Source organism: Drosophila serrata, unplaced genomic scaffold (assembly GCF_035046125.1).
Source record: "Drosophila serrata isolate PLE 108 unplaced genomic scaffold, ASM3504612v1 contig_362, whole genome shotgun sequence".
NCBI lineage: Eukaryota > Metazoa > Arthropoda > Insecta > Diptera > Drosophilidae > Drosophila > Drosophila serrata.
This window is the reverse complement of record NW_028257260.1, coordinates 1,342,103-1,357,790: the sequence shown is the minus strand read 5'-3', so window position 1 is coordinate 1,357,790 and position 15,688 is coordinate 1,342,103. Positions and strand designations below refer to the sequence as shown.

The 15,688-nt window shown below is 43.8% G+C and overlaps 1 protein-coding gene across 4 annotated transcripts in view; it reads right to left on the bottom strand.

The window, feature by feature from the left end:
* Window positions 1-568: 568 nt before the first annotated feature.
* LOC110179098 (uncharacterized) overlaps window positions 569-15,688 on the bottom strand; it is a 28,825-nt gene continuing 13,705 nt past the window's right edge. For 2 of the 4 annotated variants that reach the window (XM_020946483.2, XM_086839079.1), the window contains exons 3-5: window positions 13,899-14,512; window positions 9,281-10,463; window positions 569-3,187 (exon numbers count right to left, since the gene is read on the bottom strand). In XM_020946483.2, coding sequence (XP_020802142.1) covers window positions 9,309-10,463; window positions 13,899-14,021 — 1,278 coding nt within the window. In that variant the 5' untranslated portion in view covers window positions 14,022-14,512 and the 3' untranslated portion in view covers window positions 569-3,187; window positions 9,281-9,308. The remainder of the gene's footprint in view (window positions 3,188-9,280; window positions 10,464-13,898; window positions 14,513-15,688) is intronic. The other 2 variants (XM_020946485.2, XM_086839080.1) reach the window with 1 other exon arrangement.

Below are 15,688 nucleotides of genomic sequence, written 5' to 3'. Positions count from 1 at the left end.
TTTTGTGCGCTGCTCCTGCTTTTTGCAGTTTTTGTTTTCGCTTTCAGTAACTTTTTTTTTGCTTATTTTTTATATTATTATTTTTTCTTTTTGCATTTTGCTGTGGCTGCGGTTGACTCGCGATATTTATTATTGTTGCTGAAATTGCTGTGTATCCTCGCGCCGGGAGTCCTTTCCCTTCGCGCCACTGCCGCTGCTGCTGTTGTTGCTGCTGGTGACGCATTTAAGGCTTTTGCGGCATATAAATAAAAAACTAGCAAAGCGGAACAAGAAACATAAAATGGGGAAGGAGCCGAGGCGATGTTCCAAATAAAAAAAAATGAAAAAAATAAAAAAAAGACAAAGAGGAAGTAGGATGTAGGATGTAGGAAGTGGAAAGGAGGCGGGCGTCGGGAGTTGGGTGGCAGGAAGGATGGACCTTAAGCTTTGGCCAGCGTGGCAAAGAAGAGCATCTGGGATGCGCCAATGCTTGATTTATTGAAAGCAGTCCCGCCAGTATGGCCTCCTTCGACCACGCCTACTTACTGCGAACTTGCGAGTCCCCGCCCAAAATAAATAATCCTTTGGCTTGGCTTTTGAATTTATTATGTTTTGTTTTTTTTTTGTATTTTGCTCATTCGTTTTTATTTGGCTTCTTCATCGATAGTAGGTTTGATTATTAGTATTATTTTTATAATATTTTCAATTTTTCATGGGTCTTAGTTCGTCTTTTTTGTTTGTTTGTTCTTGTTTCAGTTTCGCTGTCGCTTTCACTCTTTCCTTTCGCTCTCGTTTTTCGTTTTCATTTAGTTCTCTTTTGTAGCTTGGTATCGTTTATCGTTATCGTTATGCACCTGTATATCTCATATTTAGCCTACAGTTAACATTACTATATATAGTGAAATAATGCAATACGCTTATGATCGCTCTTCCTTTTACTATTTTAGACAAAAAATAATGATATTGTGGCTCACACAATTATGCTATTTTACAATTAATCGAAGTCGGTATCGCAGTATTAACAATCGATATTGCTCTATAAGTATTATTATTTCTTTTCGATTAGAGAGGGGGAATTCTTATAGCATTTATCATTTAATGGGTTACAAAAAAAAAAAATGAATCACCGATATCTATAAGTATGTTAATATGTATATAGTTTGTTTGCGTTTGTAGAAATTAGGAATGCCACAGAATTCGCCAGAGGAAGTTTATCTTTCCTTTACATTTTAGAGACCTTCTGAAAAAAAAAGATTTCATTTCACCATAGGATTCCGGTGGCAATCCTGATATAGTTTTGTGCCGAATGGTCAGCATGTGGATTGCGTGTTTGTTCTCGCCTGGTTTTCGCTCGTTAACACATCTAATTGGACTAACAATTCGCCTGGGCTTCAGTGGGGATACTGAGTTACAAGGATACAAAGATACGAACATACACACACACACATGCGCGCAGACAAACACAGATATGTACTTTCGCGTGCACCGAGAGAGAACGGTTTTTTTTTTAAAGTTATTTCAGTTTTAAATCGAATATCATACTTAAAGTTATACAGGAGCTGCCACAGAAATCGCTCTAGATTTAGAATTAATTAAAAAGATGGAATGATATATTGCAAAACGAGAATACCAGAAAAGTTACTTGGCATAACATTTTGTAGCATACTTTTTTGGACCACATTTCAAGCGATTTGAAATCTTTGGCGATTTCTGTGGCAAACCTGACAGACTTGGCTACAAAATGTACAATTTGGTTAATTATAGTTTTGTCTTTTTCAATAGTTTTTCTTCTTCTTATTTTCCCTTTTCTTTATAATTTAGCTAAGCAAGTTAGTAATTGATAAGAGTTCACCACCTGTAACCCCTGATATGTACAGTGCGGAAATCGTCGAGGATCGGTATTCTCTGCACCGCCGACGAGACCCCCTTCTTTTTTTTATTTGGATCTGTGAGTTCATCGCAAACGTTATATCACATATTTATCCATATAATAATAATAGTTGTGTGTACTCGTCGTATAGTTCTTTTTTTCTTTCACTTGATTTTATAAAATAAGTACAAATGCCGTTTCCGTTTGCTCGTTTTCTGTTTTTAGATTAACTATCGTAGATACAAAGATACAAGATACTGTACTGTGGCATTAATTGACTAGACTGCTATGCATATATCCATGTATACACTATATCCATCTGGCTAGGTAATGCAGATGTTTCTGTTTTTTTTTTTCGCTCTTTGTTTGCTTGCTTATTTTCACATATATATTTATTGATAAATATATATAGATGAATGTATAAATTGCATCTTTATTAATTGGCCAATAAATTTTCCCAGTTATTTATGAACTATCAACTATGATAAAAAAAAAAATTGTTGTGTTCCATACACACACACACATGTACATATGGTATATATATATAGCTAGGTTTATATAGATTCCACAGTCACATATACAAATACAAATACAAATACATATGCTTAAATGCGCTTAAATCGGATTTTGTCTATGTCGCCATCCATATGTGCGCACTTTATGATTTACACACATTTGACTCGAAATTCGATATAATAATTTAGTACTCAATCCGCAGTCCGCATTTTGCATTTTCGCTTAACGAAAGTCACAATTTCTGCAATTCGCAATTCGTATTTCGCATTTTCGTATTTCACATTTTACATTCCGCATTTAACGCAAACAGAAACCGAAATGGCAACAGAGAAACGTAAACAACTAACAAACAAAACGTAACGGAACGCCCTTAGGGCCCCAGGATATGCAGGATGCAGTATCCAGTGTATCCTGGTTGCAGGATTAGCCCAGGGTTCAGCATTTTTTCGGTGCAGAATGGCGGTATGCCCAGGTTGGGGGCTGGGGTACTTGGGTTTTTTAGGTGGCAGCGGCTGGCGGAATGGCATCAGACTCTCTCTCAGATTTCAGATTTTGCATGCGGATAGCAAAACTGCAGCGTTTTACATTTGACAATTTGTTGCTTTTTACTATATATGCCACACATATCCATATACACGAAACTATTCGTATATATAAGTGTATTTATTTATATGTATATAGTTGAAGACAGATACCCTGGCAGTCGAGAATCGAAGGGAATTCAATGGAAATGGAAATGTTGATGGAGACAGACTTTGGCTAAGGATTAAATTCAATTAGCTTTTGCTTCCATGATGATCTTGACTTGCAGACTGCAGTTATCTGAAAAGAAACATAAAAAATATATATTTTAGACTGATCGGTATACGTTATGATATAGAAAAAATATTGTAAATCTAATTTCCGATTGGTTTGCTCGGTGCTTCCTTTTGAAACCATGAGAAATGAAACGGAAACGGATGTACAGCACGTATCGATAAATATTTGCAAGCCATTCTTTTTAACAAACAACTTCTCATACATTCATTTCTATTCTAATTTCTTATATTTAAAATAATATGTACGTTTTTATTTCCAATCACTGCTTAATAAAACTTTAGCATCTGCGTTAACCCCACGTGAAACCGAAAGTTAAAAGGTCCTTTGGTAAGATTAGGAAAAGTTCACTAACAGAGTTACCCTTACCATTTTCCTTCTGCTTTAAGTTTGAGGCCAAGAACTTTGGTTTGAAGTTCGAGGGCAGTAGCCCTGACTTTCGGCTGGAGATGCCTTAAAACAGATTCGAAACGCAACTTGTCAAGTAATAAACAAACTGCTCAGTCGAAAAACTTGAGAAGCGAACCCCGTTTAGCTCGTTGAATTGCCAGCTCACAGGGTCCCCAACTAGTTGAGCTCTCTTGAAGGACATTCGCAATTTTTATACATTCATCCCACCCAACTCCTCTTTCCCTGTTTGTGTGTGTTTACAACAATAAAACGCTTCGTTGTCATAGCTCAAGCAGATTGATGTTCAACACAGCATTTTCCGACTCCTAGCCAGGTCGGGACTAGGACGAGGACGAGGTTGATGATGACGATGTCATCATCGCAACAAGCAACATTCGAGTGCACTTACATGCCTATCTATCGTATATATCGTATATCTATATGTGCGGATATATCTGTGTGCGGCCTTCATCTCCCCTGACATCTGTATGTAGTGCTGTGTCCTGGCTGTGTCCTGGATCTGTCCTGCTCCTGGCCCCCGGCCCTGTTCCTGGTCGTCGGGCAAGTGCAGTGCAAAGTTGGCGGCGCCTTGATTTATGTCCCAGTTGAATGTCTGTCGGTCGGTCTGTCGTTCGTCCCTGGACCGAATCGTTCCCTGCTCCCTACTCCCAGCTCCTTGCTCCTTGGCCTCTTCCTTGAATTTTCGGCCATGGCAATCTCTCTGCGGAGTTTACTTGAATTGTGTACACACTCGCGGCTTGTTTGTGCTTTTGATTTGATTTATATTGCCGACTCAAGAGCATGAAGAGCATGTTGTTGATGCGAATGTGAATGGGCCAGGACACACTGGGTTGGCTTCTGCTTCTGCTGCTCCTGCTCCTGATGCTACGACGATGATGATCTCTGTCTCCTGTCGACTTGCGAGTGAACCGTGCTATGATCGGACCCGCCTGACAGCCAAAGCACTTAGCCGTACCTCCTGGCCGTTCGGAGAGCCTGGCTCATGTGATTTGCATGTGTCACATCAGTTTCCGGTGACAGCTCGCTGGCATCTCGGATCTCACATCACATCTCCACATCCGCATCCGCATTCGCATCAGCATCACGCATCACGCACTCGCATCTCCTTGCCGCTGTTAGCCTCCGGTTTTTAGCCCACTGAAAAGTTTGGCAACTGAGACAAAGTCAAGCCTCGGGCATAGGCGATTTTTCAATTAGTTGGCAGTCAGCCTCCCAGCACTCCCAGCCACTCCACCCCGAAACTGACATCTACAAATTTTGCTGGGCTTTAGGCCATGAGCCTCAACAGGGTAGCTTCGTAGCTGGGAACAGGAACTGAAATCCTACATAATTAAAATACTTAAAGGCTTTAAAGGCAGCAGCAAAGTTTTTAACTTTTAAATTGTTGAGCCAGGCCCAATGTTCTACCTTCTACTCTGCACAGCAGCAGGTTCATTGTGGCATACAGAAAGGGCGCACATGTGTAGAAATGCTTTATGGGGGGGTTGGAGTTTTCGGTTTTTGGGTGTGGGTGCTACTCCTCTGCCTGTGTGTGCTCAACTCACTAAGCTTACTTAAGCATTTTTGCCTCGGCCTTCGCCTCCGACTTCGATGTCAGTCGCAATCTCAGCCTCAGTCTCAGTCTCAGTCTTGGCGGCCAAAATCGCGTCGATAAAGTTGTTCCTTTGCTCCTTGACTGGGTTGGATCTACCTTTACAGTGCCTCCCCAAGTCTCAACTCCTGCTTCAATTTCGCGTCTGACAGGGGGAGAATGGTGAATGGATATAAAGTCGAGCAAGTCTTTCTTGTCTTGGCTGGCCAGAAATTAGCCGAATTGATTAAGAGAGTAAAGTCTAGCAAATAACATTTAAATGAGGGTTTTAATGTTTTTTTTTTTTTTGGTGGGGGAATTCCCTATTCTCCATGTTCAAACCTCAAACTATTCCCTTGGCCCGCATTGCTCATACGCCCCGTGTGTGTGCCGGGTGCCATTGGACTCATTACGGGCGACATTAATTGACAGGACACCCACATAGATTTTCATAATTTTTGTTATTAGATAAACACACACACATACGCACACAAAATTAGCAGGCAGGAGGCTGGGATCATCTGCTGCCTGCTGCATATTTTATTAGATTTTAGCTACCTCTCTCTCTCTCTGTCTCCCTCATACTCGTATCCTTGCTGTAAGGACCAACACGAACACGAAACCCCAACCTGATTTCGCTTCGCTTTGACCTCGGCTTAACGATTTTGCTTTGTCATTTGGTCGTTTAATTATGTGCATGGAAATTTATGTGCGACTCCTTGACTTTAAATGAAGTGTAAGGACCATTGGCAATCCTTTTTCGCCGCCAGCTGTTGGGACACCGACCCCGACCTTGGACCTACACTTGGATCTGCAACCCCCTAGTTATTTATGGTCCAGTCGAGTCTGATAATGCAGAGGAAAGGAAAAAGTACAAAGTGAGAGAGAGAGAGAGAGAGTGAGCCAAGGAGTCGGAATGGAGGCTGATTAAATTTTGTATTAGCTCAATAAATTTGCAACCAGGCAAAGAAGTATAAAAATGCCCTGTGACACGCAAATGGACGTCGCTTAACCCGCCACTGGCCGTTGTCATATTTCAGGACAACCCACCAGCCACCACAGTCACTCCCCAGCCTCATCCTCATTCTCATTCTCATCCTCATCCTCCACACACCCAGCAGAGATACTCGCAAATACAGTGGGAGCCAACGGAGGCAGTCTTGTATCCATTGTGGTTGGACTCTAATTTATGTCGCTGGTAATTTGCCAGAGATTTCTGCGTTGGCTGAAGGATAGAGGACGGAGGAAGGGTTGGCTTTGGTCTAATGGTTGATGGGCTATGGCCCAGAGACCGGGGGGACCTTTGCATATGATGAGTAAGCAATGATCCAGATGGAGTCGCCGATTAGCCACTGACTGCTTGGAAGCATCCAGCGATACCTTAATGGGGGGTAGATAAGGATGATGGAGTAATGACTTTTCGAAAAGGATTATTCCGGAAGGGTTCTTGGGCATAATGTTCACATGAATGAAGTGTGGTTAATGTGGGGAAACTCAAGATGTGATGGGAGACATATGCATAGGCCTTGATAAGGCTTCTCTAGAGTTCTTAGGAAGTTAAGTACTTATGAGTTACAGAAACTGAAACTTAATTGAATTTAAGAAGCAGTAACAACCTATTTCCCCTAAACAAATTGTGGAAAATCCAAAAGCTAGCTCCACCTTTGGTCAAGCTTAATCACCACCATCGGTGCTCCTTTCTAATCCCTTCGTTAATGACGCAAGTTAACCAAAGCGTTTTGCAACCCCTGGCAATGCAATGCGGATGTAATCGATAGCCAGGAACACTTACTCAGGACAATCTGCTCGGGGTTCCATTCCTACCCAGCACCATCACCAGAATGGGAATCAGGACCAGGAATCGTCGCCCTCTAATCTAGTCTTTTCAATTTGCAACTCTCTCTCAATTGCATTTCACTTTCCGCCCCACGTTTTTACAGCATCGTCGTCGCTGATTTTATTTATCGCCCTTCACTTTCCCATGTTTGCTTTTGGTCCGGGTTGTCCGGGAACATTTATCACAGCCTTGCAGCAGGACGAAGGATGGCTGGACGGACGCAGGGACCCTGGTTGATTCGGCGGGGACCCCAATTTAAGCTTTCTGAATGGGGAAATGCTAAATCGGGCAACTGGGATATACATATGTATATGCACTATACATATGTACTTCATATATAGTGAAGGGGGGGAAGGAGCATTCCCTCCTAATGCCAAACTCTAGTGGTCATGTTGGCCCCGCGTTAATTACGCGACTTTTGCTGCGGTCGCCTATTTGCTGATTGCATGACAGCATCAACGCTGTCCAAGGCACGCACGACTTGCGCCCTTCTGTGTGTCAGCCGCATCCTGGCTCATCCGCATCCCTCCCACGTTCCATCTGCCCCAATCCGAGTGCTCAGCCTCGGGCTTAGCTCAGCTCATCTGCAATGCTCGCATCGCTCGCAAAGCCGAGTTAGTCACGCCAATTTTATTGCATTCCTGTTCCTGTTTCTGTTGCTGTTTCTCCTGCTCCTGCTCCTGCTCCTGCTCCGGCTCCGGCTCCTTCTCCAGTGTGCCACTGGACATGGGCATTGAGTTGGACCAAAGGGGCGTGGTCACAGCCATTCACGACTATCAGTCGCAACAATGGCGTTGGCAGTTTTCGGATTTCAAGCGGAACAATTAAGTTAACGATCTGCGGACGAGGGCTGAGCGGCAAAGAGCAAAGTGCGCCTACACCAGGACCTCCCCAAAGGGGGCAAGAGTCAGTCCTGGGGGCGTGGCAGTGAAATGGGAACGTGTTAAGCCGGCCACATCGCCAGAGCCACTGGCCACTGGGACACGAATGTTGGCGACAATTGCACGTCCCTGTTGCTGGCTACATACTTTTTTGCCCGGACTTTAAGTCTTTAAGAGGACTCAGCCTCCGGGCCGAAAGCGGAAGCGGAAGTGATAGAGGAAGCGGAAATGGATGTGGAAGACTGCCCTTCAATTAGCCACACCAAAAAAAGAAGAAGAAACCAACCTGATTAAGTGAATAGGCCATCTAATGTGGCCAGCAAGGAGCAGCAGCAGCTCCAATGCAAATGCCAATGCAAACACAAGGAGAGCTGAAAAATGTCCTAAGCCGGACAATTCCTTTTTTTTGTTTTTTTAATGTTTAACTTTGGCCACCCCTCGGACTCTGGTCTTGGATTCAGATTCGGATACTGATTCACATTCCCACTCGGACTTCAAGCTCGTAGTCGGCACTCGAAGTTCATTCTCCTTCTTATGCCGTCGAGGAGGGACTTGAAAGTAAACAAAGTTTTAATTTCCTTCAATGATTTCTCTGGGCATTTGTTTTAGACCCCGAACCAGGAGTGGCGCTGCTTTGCTCTGAACTACCAGGCGGACCGGGCCTCATAATCAAGTTAGATAAATCTAAATCCTTTGCGATAAGCGGCTAAAGAATAGCCTAGCCCCCTGCTTGCACCCAAGGACTCGGGACCCGGGACCCGGGACCCAGACCCGAGCTCGAACCCGAACCCATACCCAGACCCAGAGACGTCTCCATCAAAGTTGCTCCGTCTGGTCGACTGCAAGGCTAAATGGGTTAGGCGAAGCCTGGGGGTTGCTTGCCCCGGAAAATTCGGTGTGGACTGGGGGCTGAATGGCTCCGGCTACGAATTAGAGTGCCACAGTCGGGCGAGTGAATAGAATTTGTAATTTCCGTTTTCGTTTTGTATGCTAACCCGCCAGGCAGGCGGCCACCATCCCCAGTCATCCTTCGTCTCCTTCGTCCCTCTTTGGAACACACACTTAAAGCGCTCCACAATGAAACTGTATCCGGGATTCGATGTTGGCTGCACTGCAGCCTTCGAGCAGTTCAATTGGTTTCAGTTTCGGTTTTGGGGGTTCAGGGGGGATTTCGGACTGCGTGGAATACTTATGACGATGACTAAACACTCTGCTGACCATGTTTGCGATTGCATTTAAAGATGAGAGGCCATTGAAAGCGTTTTCCATTTGGCAGGGAGGAGCTGGGACCAGAAGGATCCCAGGATTCAGGTGTCGCCTGATTTACGCTCTAGACTAGACTTGCCTCTGACTGGCAAAATAAATAAATAATCAGAGAAATACAAGTAATAAAAACTCACCTGGAGTTGGTCCTCCGGCAGTTGCCGCCTAGTTGCCTTTGCGCCGTTTCCGACGACGCCGCCATGCCACATGTCCCAGGAGCTGGGCCAGCCGATTGGCCAGGAGTCTCACATGACGCCACTCCGCACAACTGGCCACCGCTATCAAAAGCATCGAGTTGAGGCCCAGTGCCAGCGATGCCGCCGAACTGCCCAGGTTACCCTTGGTCAACTGATCGGAACAGCGTCCAATGGAGTCAATATCCAGCTCGGACATCACACGACCATTAACCTCCAGCGGTGAGATGCAGTAGTTCTTCTGCAGGAAATCACTCAAATTGTGTGCTCCCTCGGCCAGGGGTCCATCGAGCAGTGTGTGAATGTGACAGCCGCAGGGAAAGTGATTGCTCACCAGCTGCAAATGCTCCACGCCGTCCACAATGATGGCATTCGGATCGGGCGTCTCCAGGACATGGTTGCCAAAGAATTTCAAATGCTTGATGGCCGCTGTGCTGGTAAAGTTAAGCTCCTCGATTGAATCGATTTTGTTATTGAGCACCTGCAGTGTTTCCACCTGGGTCAAGCCAGTAAAGGCATCTGCACAGATCACCCCAAGATCGGATTCCTGCAGCGTTAGCAACAGGACATTGGACAGACCTCGGAAGGTGAAGGGTGCCACCTCCTTGAGATCCATATAGGCGAGTTTCAGCAAACCCACAGTGTCCATGCCGAAGAAGGCGTCCTGCTCAATGCTTCGAATGCCCGATGGCAGGATCAAATGTCCCACGTTCGTGAGGCTGGAAAATGCCGAGCTATCGATGCGAATCAACGGATTGTTGGTCAGCAGGATCAGCTTGATGTTGGAAGTGCCCGCAAAGGCATTACCCTCGATCCGTTGGATCTGATTGTGGCTCAGCAGGATGGTGGAGAGATTCTGCAAACCGGCAAAAGCGAACTGAGCCACCGTCTGCAGTGGTGTATACTGAATGGAGAGCTCCTTCAGCCGGGGCAGCCCTCGGAATGCAAACTGCTTGATACGCGTTATGTTGTTACCGTCCAGTGAGAGCTTCTTGAGAGCCCGCAAACCGGCAAATGAATCCGGCTTAATGATGGGAAAGTTGTTCTTGGTCAGCGCCAGATTCTCCACCGTTGCCGGAAGCTGGCGCAGTGGGATCTGCTCGAGGCCGCCCGTGTTACAGAGCACCTGTAAAAGATACAAAAAGGGGGTTTTCATTAATGGGATTACCAAGGATTCAAAGATATAGGGTCGGAAATGATTATTTCATATGTTTTTAAACTTATAATAAGGGATTTTCTTCCCAACACTATATAATCTCTATTACTTTAGAGATATGACTTGTTTAGACACAAGTTTATATAATTTCTACCCATATTAATACCTCACTAACTTTAGTCTATTTAGACTTTCAACCCATCAACTCCACTTGAATTTTGCATATACCTTTACCCAGCATCAACCCCATTGTATTCTATAATTTAGAACTTTTCCTCCCTGCCTCATCCCTGATACCCCTCTTGTCCTCTTGGGCCACCTTTTGATGTGACATCCATTCAACCGTCACCGTCGCATCATCGCATCGTCATAGGTTGTCTTTGTCTGTGGACTCATCAAAGGTTTTCGCTCTTAATCAGTTTGTGTTTTCTTGCTTTATGACATCGCCACGAATCCTCCTGGTGTCCTGGTGGCCTCCTCCTCCTCCTCCCCGTGGGCGCCATTGATACCTCCGTCATGGCAACTGACAGCCGTTGGGGCAATCAGATCGGACGCCATTCGTAGGCGGGCGGCCCTCGAGATCCCAAGATGAGTCGGCGGTGGAGGAGGAGGAGGAGGGCGCGACTTCGTTTGATGCGTGGCGCGAAAATTGAATTTGTGGCTTTATTGCTGAAAATAAAATTAAATCGAATTCTTCTCGCCGGAGTGGAGTACCCACAGGCGGCGGCCCCCTCTTGTCTAGCATTGTTTTGTTGGCCATCTTTCCGTCTTGGTTCGCGTCTTTGGCCATTTTGCTATGTGCCTTCATTTTTTATAACTATTATGTGCTGATGTGTGCGTTTTCCGGCCAAGGATTTCCCGGTCCTGCAACTTGCCTAGACGTGCACTTGGAGAAATTATTTGTGATGGTAGGGTACTGGGAAAGGAGATAAGTTAAGGATTTCCTTACTCATTAGGAAGTATAATTGAATTTAAGATATATTTATGTTTTTTTATTTTAAATTTCAGATTATTTATATACTTTAAGGAACTCTTTTTTTATGAATTCTTAAAGAAAATCAATAAGACTAAATGCCAAATCGATTTTGTCAGAAGACAAGTCCAGGAAGTTGTAGTCTGATTTTCTTTCAGCAACTTTCACAGTTTTTCAACTGTTTATTGTTTGATTATTTAATATATATACTAAATATATTTGCTTCAAATTCTATTTTTATTTATTTCCCTTTTCTTTCCTTGTAACTTGTTTTCTTCAGCATGTCCTTCTATGTACTTTCTTATCCAAAAAAAGGTGGCATAACTGTCCATCGCTTGTCACGTTTCTCTTGACCCCGCCCAGTGTCCTTTCTTCCTGGTCACACCCTACCCTCTCCCCACAAGCAAATCCTCCTTCCCCCTCCTCTCCCCTTCCCCAGCTTGGCTGCACTTCTTGCGTTACATTTGCACAATTTTCATACGCTTCACCTTTTTAAATGAACGAATTAAAAGTTTCCTTTCTTTCGGCATTCACTCTCTCTTCCGCCCAGGATTCTTGGCTACCTCGCCGGAATTGTTATTGTTGCCTCAGTTCCGTTACGTTCTGTTTCTGTTTCTGCCTTTTGCTTCAAGTCCTGCTCCTGCTCCTGCTCCTGGTCGAGGTCCTGCTCCTACTCCAGCTTCTGTTTTTGATTCTGTTTCGGGTCTGTTCTGTTCCGTTTCGGTGGCGTTGTTCGATTTAAGGAAATTTTTCGTTGCCGTGCTTTTACAGTCGCGAAGTTGGCGGGCGACACGGTTAAAAAGTCCTTGTTCGCTGAACTTTAACTGGCATTCCGGGGGGAAGGGGAAGAAAAGGAATGGAGGGCGCCCAGGCTGACCCCAAAAAAGTATGCTACACTTTTGTTACCTTTCGCGAGGCCTGAACTGAACTAATTTCGCATCTTAAATACAGTCAACTGTGGCAAAAGGGATGCAGCAGAGAATAAAAAAATACTGAAGAATTGAGAATGGAGAATGTAGAACGAGAGAACGCTGAGTAAATCATTGCATTGTCCATAATCTGGAATAATGAAATCACTTAAGTTCTCAATTTGCTGGAAATGACGATGCCAAGTTCCCACTGGTAATAAGGATGCCCATTAAGCGTGCTCCAAAACTCTCGCGGGACACAATTGAATTGCGGGCTACGGGCTACACACAAAAATGTGCAGAGGCTGGCGGCAGAGTGGGGGCGTGCCACAAAAAGGACGTAGATGGAGGTTGGGGGAAGGGAAACTCAAACGGACAGACGAGACGAGAGGCAGGGGGGGAAAAAACAAAAGGAAAATAACCATTTGCCTGCATTTTCGATTTAATTTTTGTGCTCATCACTGTGCCGACGAGGCCGGGAGCAGCTGTGGCCAGTGCCTGGCCTGACCACCACATCCCCAAGAGATCCTCATCTGCTGTTCCCGATTCTACCAGCTTCTGTTTCATTTTCTCCGGCTCCAGCTACCCAGCTTGTCCTTTGGCTGCGTTTGCCTTTGACTGCTGCCACTTCTGGAGCTGCTGATGATGATGATGGCGCTGGGTTCTGCATACCATTGCATCTCCTTCAAGGACCTCCATTGCACTGTGGAGTCACCACTAGGAAAAACTGGGGAAGTGCAACTGGAAATCATGGTAATCCATGCTGAGTCCCTCTTGTATTTAAGCCCGCTTAAAATATGTATATAAGCTTTTGCATTTAGGTTCTTTTGGAAAGAAGAACCTATTAAACTTGTTCGGTTTGATATTGTTCAATTGGACCTTGGTTTAACTTGGTTAATTTCTTATTTGTATATATAATAATTAGGTTATAATTCTAGTCAAGAGCCTTGAAAAGGAGTCATTTCTGAGCCTATAATTTACATATATTCTTGATCAGCATCAAAGGAAGAATCGATCTAGACATGTCCGTCAAAAATGTATTTTTTTTTTTCGAAATTTTGAAAAGTTTTATGAGGAGTTACATCATAAAAATTGTTTAAATTTGAAAATTGAATTTGAAAACAAGGTATGCAGTTTTGTTAACCTACCAAAAACTAATATAGAAACGCTTTCCGATTCGAAATTAAAGCTTTTTTGACTTAGTTATGATGTTTGTAATTTTTCGTATTTTTTGTTATCATTTTCATATAATATTTTTCATATATTTGGCATATAAAAATATTGATAAATCTTTAGACAAAGATTGTCAGGATTTTAAAAGGGAATATATTGAATTATTTTCTAAGAATAGCTCATAAAAGTATTGTAATATCAACATAATTATTTGAAAAATCACTTCCACTGTGCAACTGTGGCTAGGATTTTGCCACTCCCCAGGATTATTCCAGGAATATTCGCCCGCCTACTCCCTCGACCCAAACCCGGCCCCGGCCTTTAGGAGTACAAGTAGATTGTTAAGCTTACTTGAGTCTGGGACAAGCAGATGCACTCGGCTGGGCATGATTTGGATGTTTCGGTTTGTTGCGAGTTCCACAGGCAGACGACAACGGAGAGCGCAATTATGAGCAGCAGCCAGGAATTGCACATTTCACGTTGTTGCTGACACGACAGTTTGGCGGCGTAATTGAGCTCGATTCTCTCTAGTCCGGCTGCTGCTCCAGCTTCAGCTCCAAGTCCTGCTCCTGCTCCTGCTCCTGCTCCAAGTCCTGCTCCTGCTGCAGGTCCTGCTCCTGCTCCGTATTGTCTCCGTAGTCTCTTCTAGTCGGTGTCCTTTTCGAATCTTCTCTGCGACTCTATCCGCCAAGTGTATATGCTTCACCTTCTTGGCCTGGGTCCTTCGTTCTTCGTCCTTCGTCCCTGTTGCGTGCTTCCTTGCACTTCTTCTTCTCGCTCCTCTTCTTCGGGGTACTTTTCTCAGTTATTTATGTTTTATATTGCGTTATTTCATTTGAACTTTCCCCTTGCCTTCTCCTCTCGCTTCTTTTATTATATATCCTTAAGCTTAATCATATTTATTTACGCTTCTTCTTGTAGCTCCTGTTGCTACGCCTCATGGGGGCGTGGCATGCCGATAACTGCTAAAAAGAAATAGAAAAAGCACAAAGATAAAGTGTTAGTGGGAGGTACTAGGCAAAAAAATAAATTAAATAAATTAAAATGATTAGTTTTTAGTTTTTAGTTTTTCAGGAATTCGAAACAAAGACAATCGTAATGAAGTCGAGCTGCTGTTTCTTTGCTAAGTTAATTATTCAACGATATTAATAGAGTTTTGTTTTATTATATAAGTGATAGAAGAAAGTCCTTTAAAGAACCTGGATCCTTGATCTCAAGATCACATTGGAAATTAAAAATTTCAAGTGATATAAGAAAGTCCTTTAAAGAACCTGGATCCTTGATCCCAAGATCACATTGGAAATTAAAAATTTCAAGTGATATAAGAAAATCCTTTTAAAAAACAGGATCCTAGATCTCAAGATCTCCTTAGAAATTAAAAAACTTAGAGGTATCATAGTCCGCTTTTTTTAAACTCTGTTAAATTTATTAGTATTTAATCTTCGAAGTGCCATGTTGGCTATGGCTTTTTGTATTTCATTATACAAGAAAATCCCTTAAAGAGGACCTGGATCCTGAATCTCAAGATCTCACCACAAATTAAAAACGAAAAGGTATCATAGCACGCTTTCTTTAAGCTGTGTTAAATGCCTGCTCTTTATATTTTATTATTTGGGTTGTCATGATGGAGGTTTCACTGTGAGACCACCAGGCCGCATGTGGCATTTAATTTCACTTCTCTATTGGCCATCCTGTGGCAGGCAGCTCAGCTCAGCTCCTTTCCGGCCTTGTGTTCGCTCAAAGCCTTCGACACATCCAACATTTATGCCTGGATTAGAAGCCGGAGATGTCCGAACCGGATGGTGGAGCTGCGGCGGAGGTGACAGGACAAGTGGCAGGACAAATGCCAGATGTGACAGCAGTCTCTGGCTTTAGGAGCTTCTGATGCAGATGCAGACAAGGCAAGGCGAAAAGCTCCGCCGCTCTCTTCAAATACATAGCTGCTCTGCTTCTGCTGCTGCTTGTTAATCATTTATAATAAATAATGCCCAGGTAGGAGTTAAGTTGCTGCTGCATCAGCTACGGCCTCGACATCGGCTAGGATGAACAAAGCCAAAGCAATATAATAACTGAAATTACTCTAAAGAGAATTTCCAATGAGGCAATGTCGCTTGCACTTGCCACTGCCACTTGGAGATGAT